The sequence below is a fragment of the Sinocyclocheilus anshuiensis genome, unplaced genomic scaffold (genome assembly GCF_001515605.1).
Source record: "Sinocyclocheilus anshuiensis isolate Anshui unplaced genomic scaffold, SAMN03320099.WGS_v1.1 scaffold166, whole genome shotgun sequence".
NCBI classification, from domain to species: Eukaryota; Metazoa; Chordata; class Actinopteri; order Cypriniformes; family Cyprinidae; genus Sinocyclocheilus; species Sinocyclocheilus anshuiensis.
The window spans coordinates 136,931-151,232 of record NW_015546050.1 but is presented as its reverse complement, the minus strand read 5'-3'; the positions used below and the strand labels follow the sequence as shown (position 1 = coordinate 151,232).

Sequence of the window (14,302 nt, the reverse complement as noted above, 5' to 3'; positions counted from 1 at the left end):
CACAGAAGGCTATGAATATGATCCCATTAAAGAGGTATGCAAAGGTAATAAAATAATATTGTTGATATAGTATATTTTGCCTATTTTCATGTATCTGAGAAAGTGATTCTAAATCCTAATGCTAGTTTTCTCTCCATGTTCATGAACAGATATTGATGAGTGTGCCATTGTCTCTGATGCCTGCAAAGGAGGCATGAAGTGCATAAACCACTATGGCGGCTACCTCTGCCTCCCTCAGAATGCCCAGATTTTTGTCACTAATGGAGATGAATCATCCCAGCGCACAGACCCTATTCCCCAAACCCCCCTTAACCCGCTGAACCCCACTAACCCACAGACCCCTCAAACTCGCACCCAGTCAAACCATAGAGGTGTAGCAGCTGGAGCCACACAGTGCTTGCTGGGCTTTACACTGGATGAGCAAAACTACTGCCAAGGTAAGCCATTGTTCTTAACACAACAACAGTATTTGTGGTAGCATTAGTCTCATTTATGGGCTGGGTAAGAGAACTCTTTTATTTTCCAATCATTGATTTTCAACAAACAGTGCAGTTAGTGCTACATTTTCGGATTTTGTTTGAAAAGTTTCTAAACTAAAAAGTTATTTTGAGTCAGTAAACAAGAAACATACATTTCAGAAAATTTTATTTTCCCAGCATTAAAAATGGATAAAAAGCCATAACATAATATTATAATTTCAGTAAAGGCAGATTTTTAGACAGAGTTTTTTTTTTTATATATGCAAACTGATTTTCGGGGCCCTGCACTGACATTTTGGGTGGCATGTACTCAACTGAAAAAAGGACACCCCTCTTTTTTATAAAAATTAGTTACATACTTGTCATGGTGTCACCAGACTCCACCGTCACTCCCTCACTCCGTTCACAGTCCCCTGAATACTGATCACCTACACCTCCACCTTGTCAGCACCCTTATCAGCTCCTGTATAAAAGCACACACTTCTCCCCAGCTCATTGTCTGGTCTACTCATTGGTATACGGACCACTTACCTGCCTACTTACCACCTGTGATTATCTCCTGCGATTACCTCCAGCATTCCCCCTGTGTCTCCAACGTCCTCTATTGTGTGTCTACTCGTCCAAGCCTCCATCACTGAGAATTGTGTGCACTCCAGCGAATCCACATGCAAAGACAGTAAACCTCTTCATTCTCCAGTATTGCATTGGTCCATTACTACTTACCCATTGCTACTCACCCACTTTCTGTGTTAATAAAATCACTGTGTGTATAGCCCGCTAATCCTGTCTCTGAGTCTGGTATTTCCATAACAGAAGACCAGAATAAATACCGCAGCATGAGTTCCACGGACCCATTTCAGGAGATTGTGGATTCGCTGCGACGGGCCTTAGCATCCACAACAACATTGATCACCACACCAGTCACTCCTTCAGCACCTGTTTGTGTGGTCAGTCCTATGGCCAACCTGGTGCCTTACTCTGGCTCGGAGGAGGGCTGCAATGGATTTTTTCTACAATGCTCACTGGCCCTCGAGATGCAGCTGCACCAATTTCCCACTGAGAAATCCAAGATCTCCTTTGTCATCTCTCTGTTATCGGGGCAAGTGCTCCAGTGCGCGGAAACCATTTGTAACCAGGATGGCCCAGTCACCCAGTCATTCAGCAGCTTCGTAGCTCATTTCCGAGAAGTGTTTGGAAGATCGCTTAGTGATTCATCTGTGGGTGAGCAATTGTATCACTTAAAACAAGGAAAGATGTCAGTAACAGATTATAATCTTCGTTTTTGCACTCTGGCAGCCGCTAGTAGGTGGAATGAGAGCTCGCTCGTCACCACCCACCGACAGGCATTGGAACCCAAGTTGCGGCTGCATCTCGCTGCCTACAATGATTCCATCAGTCTCAAATGCTTCCTTCAACTCTCCATCTGTGTTTCTCATCGTATGCAGACCTGTATGGAAGACCAACAGGGCCAACAGTCCTCCTCCTACCATGAACAGCCAAAGTATGCCAGCTCTCCAGAACCAGGTACGGAGCCCATGGTTGTGGACAATGCTTGTTTATCCCGTTGAGCGGCAACGACCGCTGGTCCAGGGTCTTTGTTTGTACTGCGGAGTATGATGGCATATCATCTCTGTATGCCCTGTCCGTTCTCCTCGACCTGTGGTGAGTTTCATTCATACTCCTAATTCTCATGCATCTCCACTCACCACTGAAGTTCCCCTTACTGCTCGTGATATCTGTTTCAGTACTCACCCTACTCGACTCTGGGTCAGCTGGCAACTTTATCTCGGGGGAGCTCTGCCATCAACTACAGCTCAAAAGAAGACCAATCGAAGTCAAATAACAAGTCCAGTCAGTAACAGGAAGACTGCTCAGCTTCTGTCATGTGCGTTTCCGTGTGGGATCCATCCAGCTCCGGCTTGGCCAACTCCATCAAGGATCCCTGGATGTCCTGGTTCTGGAGCAATCCACCGCTGGCATCATCCCAGGGCACTCATGGTTAATTAAAGACAACCCAGTGCTATTCTGGAAAACAGGAGAAGTCCTGAAGTGGGGCGAAGGCTGTTACCCTGAATGTTTCTCTCTCCTTCCATGAATTCTCCAGCGACCTGTGAAACGCACCTTCTTCTCCGGAAAATTCACCCTGGCGGAAAGGAAATAATGATATCAGGAATATAGAGCTGCTGGCTATCAAACTCGCCCTGGAGGAATGGAGGCATTGGTTGGAAGGTTCCAGACATCCCTTCATGGTACGTACCAATCATAAGAATCTGGAATACCTCAGAGAAGCCAAGAGACTTTACCCTCGACAAGCCCATTGGGCACTCTTCTTTACCAGATTTGACTTTAAGATGGCCTACAGACCTGGTTCTAAGAATGTTAAGAAAGATGGCCCCCTTGACGATTCTCCTGAAGCTCCTGAGCCAATCCTTCCCTCCAAGCTCATAGTAAGTCCCAAGTCCCATTCAATGGTCTCAATGGTCTACACATTTCAGAATTCACTCATCCTTCTGTATCATTACTCAAGCCATACCATAATCCTGTTTCTAATCCTTCCACAGAGCCTTGTCCCACTTATGAGCCCTTCTTCTGATGAAAGTGAAGGATGGTACCACCTACGCAGTCAAGGAAATCTTGGACTCCCGACGCTGTGGTGGGCTCTTGGAATATCTAGTAGACTGGGAAGGATATGATCCTGAAGAAAGATCCTGGGTCCCCAGAGATCATATCCTTGATCCTGATCTCCTCACTACTTCCATGCGCCCCACTCTGACCGTCAGGGTCCTCGGCCCTCAGGAACGGGCCATGGAGGGTGTACTGTCACGATGTCACCAGGTTTCCACCGTCACTCCCTCACTCAGTTCACAGTCCCATGAATACTGATCACCTGCACCTTGTCAACACCCTCATCAGCTCCTGTATAAAAGCACACACTTCTCCCAAGCTCATTGTCTGGTCTACTAGTTGATGTATGGACCACTTACCTGCATACTTACCTCCTGTGATTCTCTCATGCGATTACTTCCAGCGTTTCCCCCTGTCTCCAATGTTCTCCATCGCGTGTCTTCATCCAAGTCTTCATCCCAGAGAAGTGTGTGCACTCCAGCGAATCCACAATCCCCCCCTCCATCTGCAAAGACCTCTTCATTCTCCAGTAAACCACTTCATTCTCCAGTATTGCATTGCTCCATTAATACTTATCCATTGCTACTCACCTATTTTTTCAGTTAATAAAATCCCTGTGTGTATTGTCTGCTAATCCTGTCTCTGAGTCAGGTATTTCCGTAACAATACTGTAGATAATCATTATTTATTCATTCATTCAATACCCGTATACTAATGCAGATGTTATGCAGATGTTTAATACTCAACATAAAATTACCAGTTCACAGAGAACATGCTTTTTAGCATTCATTATTTCTACATATAGCCTATCACAAGAACAGGCAACAACAAATTAATTACAATTACAAATTAATTTCCAGGAGCATTTTTTTACCTTTACAGGGGCATAATTAGAATAATAAGACACTATAGGACTGTTATCTATCAAATGAAATAATTATCAAGAAAATCTTTACACTCAGATGTGGCAGAGAAGCTTTATCTTAGGTGGAATTTATTGTTGATGCATTTACACAGATTGTTTAATGCAGCTCAGAGGTGGCATGAATGTATTTACTCTTCAGTTTCAATTGCATAAATAATGTTATAAGATGTTTAATGTTTTAAATGTTTAATTGTGAATATATACATTTTCAACCTTGCACGACTATTTTATGCCAACACCAGACCAGCTTGCTTGTTGTTAAGCTATTGCTAGTTAGGCTGGTTGTATTCAGATGTTTTAATAGGGTTTTATTTCACAGCAGTGACAAATGTTGCTGACATATAAGACAGACACAATTGTTAACTGGCTGTCACAAATGAAAGCAGGTCAGGGAGCCGTGGATTCTCCTACAAAGAGCGTTAAATTTGTGTGCATTAACTGTGATGGCTGTGACAAGGGATGCCATGAAAATATTAAAATGAAAAATGCCACTTTAGTCAGAGGTCTATACTTGGGGTCTATATGCACACATGTCTGCTGCTATTACTATGCCAACTATGTAAAGGGACTGTTATTCCATTGAAAAACAAACATAAATATGAAATTGTTTTGTTTTAAAAGTTGTTTTGCATTTCTCACAAAATTGATTTAAATCTGTCAAATAATGTAAATGAAGTTCAGTTTATTGTTATGTCAGTAGTAAGTTATGGACAAACACATAAGCACACAAATAGTACGAGAATGACGTGGAAGCTACAAAGGACACTTGGTACAAAACAGGTTCCTCTGGGGAAACCGTGGTTTAATTAATAACCTGAGTCATTCCCCATAGAGCAGGGGTAGGCAAGTTCGGTTCTAAATAGCCGCTGTCCTGCAGAGTTTAGCTCCAACCCTGAAAAAATCTCACCTGCCTGTAGCCTTAGTAATCCTGAAGACATTGATGAGCTTGTTCAGGTGTGTTTCATTAGGGTTGGAGCTAAAGAACAGTGGCCTGCAGAATCATAGACGGTGCGGTATTCAATGGTACCTTAGGCACGTAGCCTGGTCCACAGTGTAGGACCAGATCCAGATCCCCATAGCCAGATCCTGAGAAAATAATAAATCTTCATAAAATAATATAAAATAATCTTCATCTACGAAAAAGTGTTAGGCTTCATTCTACGAGTGCCACAAAGGAACTGAGTTATCAAATTGTGGTTCCCAAAGACCCATCGTGTAACAGGGCTTGGAAGGCAGCTATGAGACCTTAAGAATGGAAGGGGATAGACCAGGGGTGCCCAAACGTGGTCCTGGAGGGCCGGTGTCCTGCAGAGTTTAGCTCCAACCCTAATCAAACACACCTGAAGCAGCTAATCAAGGTCTTACTAGGCATACTAGAAACTTCCAGGCAGGTGTGTTGAGGCAAGCTGGAGCTAAACGCTGCAGGACACCGGCCCTCCAGGACCGAGTTTGGGCACCCCTGGGATAGACCCACAGAGAAACAATTTTGGAGGAACACTTGCACTGAAGCCACTAGGCAGTTAACTGGGTCCAATTCCCTGCACCATGAGGTGAAAACCCTCCACTTGGAAGGAGTATAATTCCCTCATGGCAGGAGCTCTAGTGTTTAAGATGGTTCAGGAGCTGATCCCCGTTAGGGGTCAGACCCACAGTGATGCGAACAGATCTACTTCCACCTGGCTGAACTTACTCCTAATTCCACCATCTTGGAATGGAGTTTCCTCAGCCCCTGCCTCAACAAGCTGTCTGCTCCCACATTGAGGTATGTGGAATGTGAACTGCTCTGTGAGAAAACAGTTTGCCCTGTGACCATAGAAGGACCTGGTGCACCTGTCTGCATCGATGGTACAACCACAGACCCCCAATGATTTATGTTGATCGTACAGACAAGGATGTGGTTGCCTCTGAGGTTTAGGAGGAATAACTTTTGAGCTAGAAATACAGCTATCATCATTAATGTGCCAAGAGAGATGATGCTGTCTCCACAGACCTTGAGTTGAGTAGCCCTCCAGGACCGTTCCCCAGCCCATGAGGGAAGTGTCTGTCATTAGCATCTTGCAATGGCACGATGCCCCCAGCACAGGTCCCTGGGACAGAGACTAAGGTTTCTTCTGCATCACCAAGGAATGAAGGCATCTGTGCATCACATTTATCATGTGGAATGGGTTTAGTTCTGAGCCACCACTGTAACTCATGTGCTGCAGGCCAAAAGGGTTCACTTGGATGCAGCTGCCATGAGACCCACTGCTGAAATCAGCCAGTCATCGATAAAATTGAGTACATGGATGGCCTGGAGTCTCAAAGGAGCCAGTGCTGCATCCATGTACTTCATGAAGGTGCGAGGGGGTAGTGCTATTGGTATGCTTCGCCCCCGAAAGCAAACCTCAGGAATTTCCTGTGTTGAGGAAGGATAGAACAGCTATGGATAGAAGGATAGAAGAATAGCTTTTTGAACCTGTATCTTCTCAGAGTATGGTTTAACCAACGTAGATCTATCATGGGATGCAACACCCCCATCCTTCTTTGAAATAATGAAGTACCAACTGTAGAAACCAGAAGAAGGAACATGTTCTATGGCCTCCTTTGCCAAAAGGGATGGAACTTCCTGTTCCATTACCCGAGCCTGCTTGGGGGCCACCATTGACAACATGCCATCAAATTTTGATGGTCTAGAATCAAACTGGATTCTGTATCCCCTTTTCTATTGTATGCAGGACCCACTGAGACACATTTGGCAGAAGTTTCCAGGCTGCCACAAAAGTCTTCTAGGGGAATAATCCTTTCGAGGCTGACCTCTGGTGTATCTTGGGAGCTGAGCTTGATGCCCTGAATGAAAGTGTTGCTGCCTGTATGAGGAGCTGGATGTAGATGGCTGGGGCTGCCTTCTGGCAGGAGCCAAAGGTGTCTCTCCATGGCCACCAGTACTGACATGGAGCAGCCGATGACTCAGGATGTCTCCTTGGTGGGCCAGAGAGACAAGTCGGTGGCCTGACGCCAGTCATAACTTTCTTTTGTGGCACACTTCCTGCTTCTCTGCCGGTCTTTTGATGTTAAGCTTAGTCATGGCACGGGTCACAACCTCCAACAGCTCCTTATAAGCAGGGGATATGGGTGGTGAGTCCTCCATATCTCCTGCCTTAATGGAGACGATAGCCACTTCCTCAGAGCTGGATAACATAAACATCGAGCTGTCACTCAGGGCAGAATAATCCTTGGAGCAGGCTTCTGGATCCCAAGCGTGAGTGCTGGAGCATATGGAAGAGAGCCGAGAAAGGGCCAAAGCCATGTTGGGATTTGAACCAATGATGCAATCATTGATTCATCATGCAGTGACAAGAAACCTGAAAAGCACTTTCCATCCAGTAAATCTGGTGGAATCTAGCAGTCTGTAGCTACACTTTGGGCTTTGGGTTCTATATGGAGTGAATACCAATTGAATGTTCCGCTTTTCATGTTAATTAATTTCATGATACTTGTCAATGACCCACTCCCATTAACTGCATTTGAATTTATGGCTTTAATAAAATACTATTTCATGTTATAAAGCTTGCTTTAATAATGGAGTGCACTGATCAGCCTGTGTGATTGTGTGTGTTTGGGCAGATGTAGATGAATGCTCTCAAGGCCTACACACATGCAATGCAGACCAGATCTGCTATAACACCAGAGGCTCCTACACCTGTCAGTGTCATCCTGGATACCAGAAACATGGAGAACAATGTGTGGGTGAGTTCACACTGCAATCTAGTCATCAAAGCAGCCTACTGATATAACTCAGCAATATATACAATAAATATTATCCTATAATAAGTATATATAATCATGCTGGTAAGTGCTGGTTAGTACTGTTTTGGGCTGTTCTAGAAAACAAAACGTATAAACTTGTCAGCCAGTGTGGTCTTTCTGGTCAATCTGGTTGCTGGTTAAGTTGGAGGGTCAATAGGTTTTTGCTAGTTGAACTGGTCTAGGGGGAAATCAAGCGTATCGTTAGTTCTGGCAGGTCACGTTAGTCAAGCTCGCATCAGCTGACCTTCAGCTGATCCCCATCTACCTATGGGAATACGACACCTATCTAAGCATTCATATATAAGGTCCCTCAGTATTATCAGCAATTTTCGCATTGCTCAATAGCTAATTACCCTCCTCCATCCCCAGCTCCTCCTCTGTCAGTCGGGATTCAGCCTTCTGATTCTCCTTGAATCAGACTAATTCTAAAATGTGTACATAAAATGATTGAACTTTAACAATATCTGCAATACATTTATGTAGTTCTGTTCTGTTTACCCTGGGGGGTTATTGCTGCTCTCCCTGCTCTCATCCATGCTAGGCTGCATGGATGCGCAGTGAGTTCTTGCCCAGAACAGAACCATACCGCCAATCCAAACTGTATGCTAATTGTCAATCATCTTTGACGATAGTGGTCCTGACAGAACTCTAGTTGGGAGGGGGGCACTTTCAGCGACCTTTTTTAGTGTCTATTATGCTTTAGCATCAAATATAAATACTTCTGTAAAACAATATTACTCTTATATTTCATGTAAATAATATGCTAATAATGATAATTGGCTTTAATTCACAATAATCTCAGTGATGCACTGAAATTAAATTATTTTTTTTTCTTAAATAATAGACACATTTACTGGAAATTGTTCTTACCCGTAATTAGTGTTGGGTAACAATAGTTCTCAGCATTTCTGCCAGGCTTGTCTAGCAAATGACGAAGCACTCACTGCATTCAGAACAGACATTTTAATTTACATTTATGGATTTAGCAGACACTTTTATCCAAAGAAACTTACAAAAGCAATGTCAGGTTTATTAGACAGCTTTTCGGTGCATCCCCAAGACTTTAAATTAGGTAAGTGAGTAGGTAAGTAAGAAAGTAAACTTAATTAGGTTCTCGGTCTGAGCCCCCCCCTTTAAATTCCTTGAACTCCCTAGAATGATTTTATTTAATAAAACATTCTCAAACACGTTAATACTTGTCTTCATTACCTTCCACATCAGACTTGGTCTATTAAGAAAATAATCTTCATTTACGAATAAAGTTTTTTCTATCACCCTGTAAATGTGTTAAGAATCCTATATAAGTTTAATCAAGCACTGTGTGTGTAAACCTCTTTGCAGATAGAAATGAGTGTATGCTATCACACTACTGCATGCACAGATGTGTGAACACTGCTGGCTCTTATTACTGTGAGTGTAAAGATGGCTACCAGCTCGCCAGCAACAACCACAGCTGTGTAGGTGAGTCAAAGACCTAACCTGCCTTCCTGTCTGCACAGCTTTGCACAAGAGTGTGTGTTCAATGGAATTCAAGATATCCTGCAGTATCTCTCTCTCTCTTAATGTACAACCCTCTCTTTGTAAGTAGCACATTACATTGAGCCAATGAATTAAAAAATTGCAAGGTGTTGAAGGGGATTGTTTGAGTTAATCTAAAAAATATTAAAACATTAAATAGCAGTCTGTGTTTTTAAGTGTTATATTGACTGTAGAAGAATCATTATTAGGCAACATACAGGAATCTTCTTATATATTAAAGTGGTATGTTATCGTTTTACTCTTATTGTCACTCTTAATACCATAAAGTGAAATAGATGTCAGTACGATATAAGGGCAAGAAGGCCTAGCTGATGTCCTTCATATTAGCATGCTTAACAGCTCTGCCAAGAATTTGATTTCAAATATTTAACAAAGGAATTTAAAAGATCTCATAGGGCGGACAAGAGTAAGAGGAGCTTCAAATTAAAGGTGAATCTGTTAGCACAACATATTTCAAAAGGAGAGAGACCCGTTGGAATCGATCCTAGGGTTTACTGGAACAGCCAAATGTAGTGCCCACCCTCTATGTTGATGTAAGGGGGTCTTTCAAAGGTTTAATTTGCAACTCCACATTGTTCAGCTGTTTTGAGGATACTCAGGAATGTGAAACTTTAGCCTGATATCTAAATTCTGAATCAAAGCTTGAAGGTCTTTGCCAATAAATTATGTTTGTTGATCAACAACATCAGGAATTCTTCAGCGAGGAAAGGTTTCCTGCAAAGGTTTTTTTTTTTTTTTTTTCACATGCACTCAATGGAAATTGAAGAACATACTAATAAGAACGGGTCTTAGGACCAGTACAAACACACCACATATGTGTCCAAGGTTCTGTAGGTCTGTCTGCAGGGAAGGATTTTATTAAGCCTCATGATGAACTAAAGAATGTTTCTTTTACAGGCAGCTTAACTGATGCATATGGTGCCCAACTATAACTATATATAAGATGTGGAAATTATTTACAACTGTTATACATTTTAATGCTGAACCATTCCAATTTCTCTTTTTTCAACATTGTTGCATCAGTTTGTAGAAGTGCCCTTTTCTGCTCCAAAATGACAGTGCTCTTGTGCTCAAAGCAGGGTCTATAATAGAAATAGTTTACAAAGTTGGATTAACTTGACTGGCCTGCACACCCACTCACCCAACATTAGTGCCTGACCTGATGCTAATACTGATGCTCGTGTCTTGTCTTATGGAATATTTCATTAAAACATATGATCAACGCCAACATATTTGTGTTATAATACCACTCTGATATGTTTACAATTGCACACACCACAATTTTATTTCTTAACAAAAAAGACAAAAGACCAACAACTATCAACAAAGATGATCAACCAAAGGCAAAATATTCTGTTTGCCCATCAAGTCTGTGACTTTGATTTTCTGCAGAAAGGCGTAAAGAGTGGTCTGCTTTGATTTAGAAACACTGGATTCAGTGCTATGGTTTGAGTATCATATCTCAGCTTGTGATGTTCCTCATCTGTAAACTGCTTTGGATAATCCATAGAAGAGTTCATCCATCATGCAAAGGAGGCAGAGCCAGGAGACTAGATGGAACCGGCAAAGAAGGCTGAGTCAGGGAAGTGAGGTGGGGCCAGGGTACTGGACAGAACTAGCCGAGGAGGAAACACAAACACAGCTCTTACAGGTCTATAAAAGTGTAGGCATGTCTTAACAGGTAAAAGTAGGTCAATAAAAGGTGCAACATATTAGAAATACTTTTAACTTGAAGTTTAGCTTACCTGTCAAAAAAACCCCGCAAGTTCTTCATATCGATTTAAACCCAAACATTCCATCAAGTTCCTTCATCTTGTAAAGCCCCGTTCACACCAAGCACGATAACGATAAAGATATAGTTCTAAAAATCGTTCTCAATATTAAAGAATAGCACAGTTCACACCACAACTATAACAATAATGATACAGAGGAACGATATCGTTGTGATCACTTTCAAAACGATTTTTTTCCAGCTGAGGAACGATAAAACACTGACAGCCAATCAGAATCCATCCTGCTGTAATGAGTTTGAGAATTTAAAGCGGCAGACGCATGTGCGCTTAGAATAAACAGACGATATCGTTCACTGGTGTGGACGCTAATATCGTTATCTTTATAGTTATCGTTCTTGGTGTGAACGGGGTTTAACAGTACTGCCAGTGTTTACCCTTGTTTCACCCCATCATCTGTCTCTGTGTATTTTGGCGTGCTCTTTGAAAATCGGTTAAACACTCTCTGGTCAGCCTGTTACAGTAGCCACGCCCCAAACTCTCTCTATTGGCAGTGTGTAGGTATGCAAATATATATATTTACTTCCTAACCTGCTGTAATTATTCATTGCTATCAGGATGTGAACAGACTTTCAACAAAAAATATTTCTGGAAAAAATTGCCTACACTACCTTTAACATAGCAAAACAAGAACTTGCAAAAGACAACTGAAACAATAAAGAGCTATTAGACACAGGATAATCATTAACTAAACTAAACACAGGTGAACATAATAAGCTGCTAAGGAAACAGATCTAACACAAGAAGTAACCAACAGGAACTGTGAAAATTCAGGAACAGTTCAAAATACAAACTAAGAGTTCTTGGATTGTCACTCGTTATTAACTTTTTGTTTATTAAACTGTTGTATAAAACGTCACACTTGCAATTGTGCCCTTAATCGGGAAATAATCTTGCTTGTATGATACTGCTTAACTATATTTTATGATGTAAATATACTTTTGTTTGCCCCCATATCTTGATTTTTGTTTGGATTGTCAAATGAACACCTTGATAATGAAAGTATGCACTAGCAAGGCATGTTTTTGTTTGGGCTTTGTAAAGTGAATGACATCCTCGATAATGTCAGCTCACACATTAAAACAACAATTACGGTGGTGTTGTAGACAGTTGATATTGCACACCCCTACTTGATGCTTTAGACTGTTTTTGTTGTTAGAGAAGAAATATGTGAACTAACTGTCCAAATAAATTGTTACTATTAACCAACGTATTAAACTATTGTTAAAAAGCAATATTACACTTGGAATTGTGCTGAATATAACTATGAGTAAATTACCTGTAGATAGATTACCGATATAATTGTATTCAGTAACTGTGTATGGATTTGGCTTTTGTTTCAGATGTGAATGAGTGTGATCTGACTCAGCCGTGCCAACATCAGTGTTTCAACCTCCTGGGCTCATATGTCTGTCAGTGTGATCAGGGTTATGAACTCGCGCCGGATTCAGTCTCATGTGTGGGTAAGTGCTAACGCTGGATCTTCCTGTGCTTGGTTTGAGTGCACTTTCTGCTTGCCAAGTGCATTAGGTTTTAGAGAAAATCATTTCAGTTAGAAAGAAAGACGAGTGAACACCAAAGTTTTAAATCATCAATCCCCAAGTCCCCATTATTGTGATTAGAGTTATTCTTACAGAAAGAGCACATTCATTACTTGACTTGTGACTCATTTTATATGTATGTAATATGTTTAGGTGTATTAATTCACCTGCTAGCAAAGCACTTCAGATTACCGGCGCTCATTCACTCTTCAGCTTCAGCTCAAACATCGATCAAACTGAAATGTTTTTACATTTTGTGCATTTTCATCTAAAATTCAACCAATGTTTGAGTTCGAATTTTTGATTGGACAGCCCTACAATTAATTCTTTATCATTAGCTAGATAGTTTTCAGCCTGGTTTTAGACAAAGATGATGGATGTGTTTCCTCAGTGTGGTTTAAATGTCACCGTTTGTTGAGTTTGTGTTTCTGCTGTGTGTCCAGACATCGATGAGTGCGCATTCTCCAGCTACATGTGCCAGTATGTGTGTTTTAACAGCCCGGGTGGATATTCCTGCATCTGCCCAGAGGGATATCAGCTGCAGAGAACAAGAATGTGTCAAGGTATCAGCCTCCTCCTTCATAAAATATAGCACTCGTCATTGCCTGGCCTCCTCTCTATCCATCCACACCCAGATATTTCACATCAGAGCAAGATGGGCCAGGAATTCCCAACCACATGCTAATGGAAACAATGCATGGGTTACACTTCATTTTAAAGTGTCCTTGTTGCAGTTTAATTATACATTTAAGCACTGAGTAAAATTAATTAACAACATGCACTTACTATAGGGTTAGGGTTTGGTTTAGGGTTAGTTGCGTGTAATTATGCATTATTTACCGTTATTACTAGAGTGCAGGTAACGTGTAACAAGAACACTAAAAATAAAGTTACCTTCATACTTGAAACAAAAAGGCTGTTTATCTCTTCTAAACAGAGGGAAAGATGTTTAGATGAAGCTTATGTTGTGTATCTTGCCACTTGAATTTCCAGTAGCAATATTACTTTTTACCGTAATTCAACATCCTTCTGACTGAAATGGGATATTCAACACGAAAAAAATTGTGTGTTTTTTTGCCTGGAGCATGGAGCAAGTTGTTTGGCCTGTTGGAAGGCCTGTATTCTCATATATAGATTACGGTAGATATGACATGTTGCTAATCACAGTCTTTTCTCTGGTATCATAGACATCAATGAGTGTGACACAGGCCACGAGTGTAGGGAAGATGAGATGTGCTGGAACTATTACGGAGGTCATCGCTGTTACCCTCAGAACCCATGTCTGGAGCCTTACGTGCTGACGTCGGAAAAGTAAGTCAGTCTGTGTTTATATCCTAGTACTAGAGCTAGAGATGAAGATCACAGAAATTGACCAGAGACACTTAAAGGTCCCCTGAAATGCTTAGAAACAGCAGCGTTACTCTATGTGTTGACGTCATTTTAACTGAAACAGGAAGACAGGGCGGGACATATCAAGCAGCCCCGCCCCTTTTTAAAATAGCCAATAGCGTTCGTTTATATCACAGCTTGGGCTAGAGTCGTTCAGAGCCGTTGAGCTCCGTAAAGCCGCATTTGACAGGGTATGCCAGCCACAATCTCATCCATATTGCTATAAAA

At 41.7% G+C, this 14,302-nt stretch overlaps 1 protein-coding gene across 1 annotated transcript in view; it reads left to right on the top strand.

Moving 5' to 3' along the window:
• Positions 1-14,302, top strand: part of efemp1 (EGF containing fibulin extracellular matrix protein 1) — a 20,285-nt gene continuing 5,983 nt past the window's right edge. Inside the window, exons 1-7 of the mRNA XM_016500316.1 lie at positions 1-44; positions 150-437; positions 7,633-7,755; positions 9,157-9,276; positions 12,488-12,607; positions 13,129-13,248; positions 13,873-13,996. Coding sequence (XP_016355802.1) covers positions 194-437; positions 7,633-7,755; positions 9,157-9,276; positions 12,488-12,607; positions 13,129-13,248; positions 13,873-13,996 — 851 coding nt within the window. The 5' untranslated portion in view covers positions 1-44; positions 150-193. The remainder of the gene's footprint in view (positions 45-149; positions 438-7,632; positions 7,756-9,156; positions 9,277-12,487; positions 12,608-13,128; positions 13,249-13,872; positions 13,997-14,302) is intronic.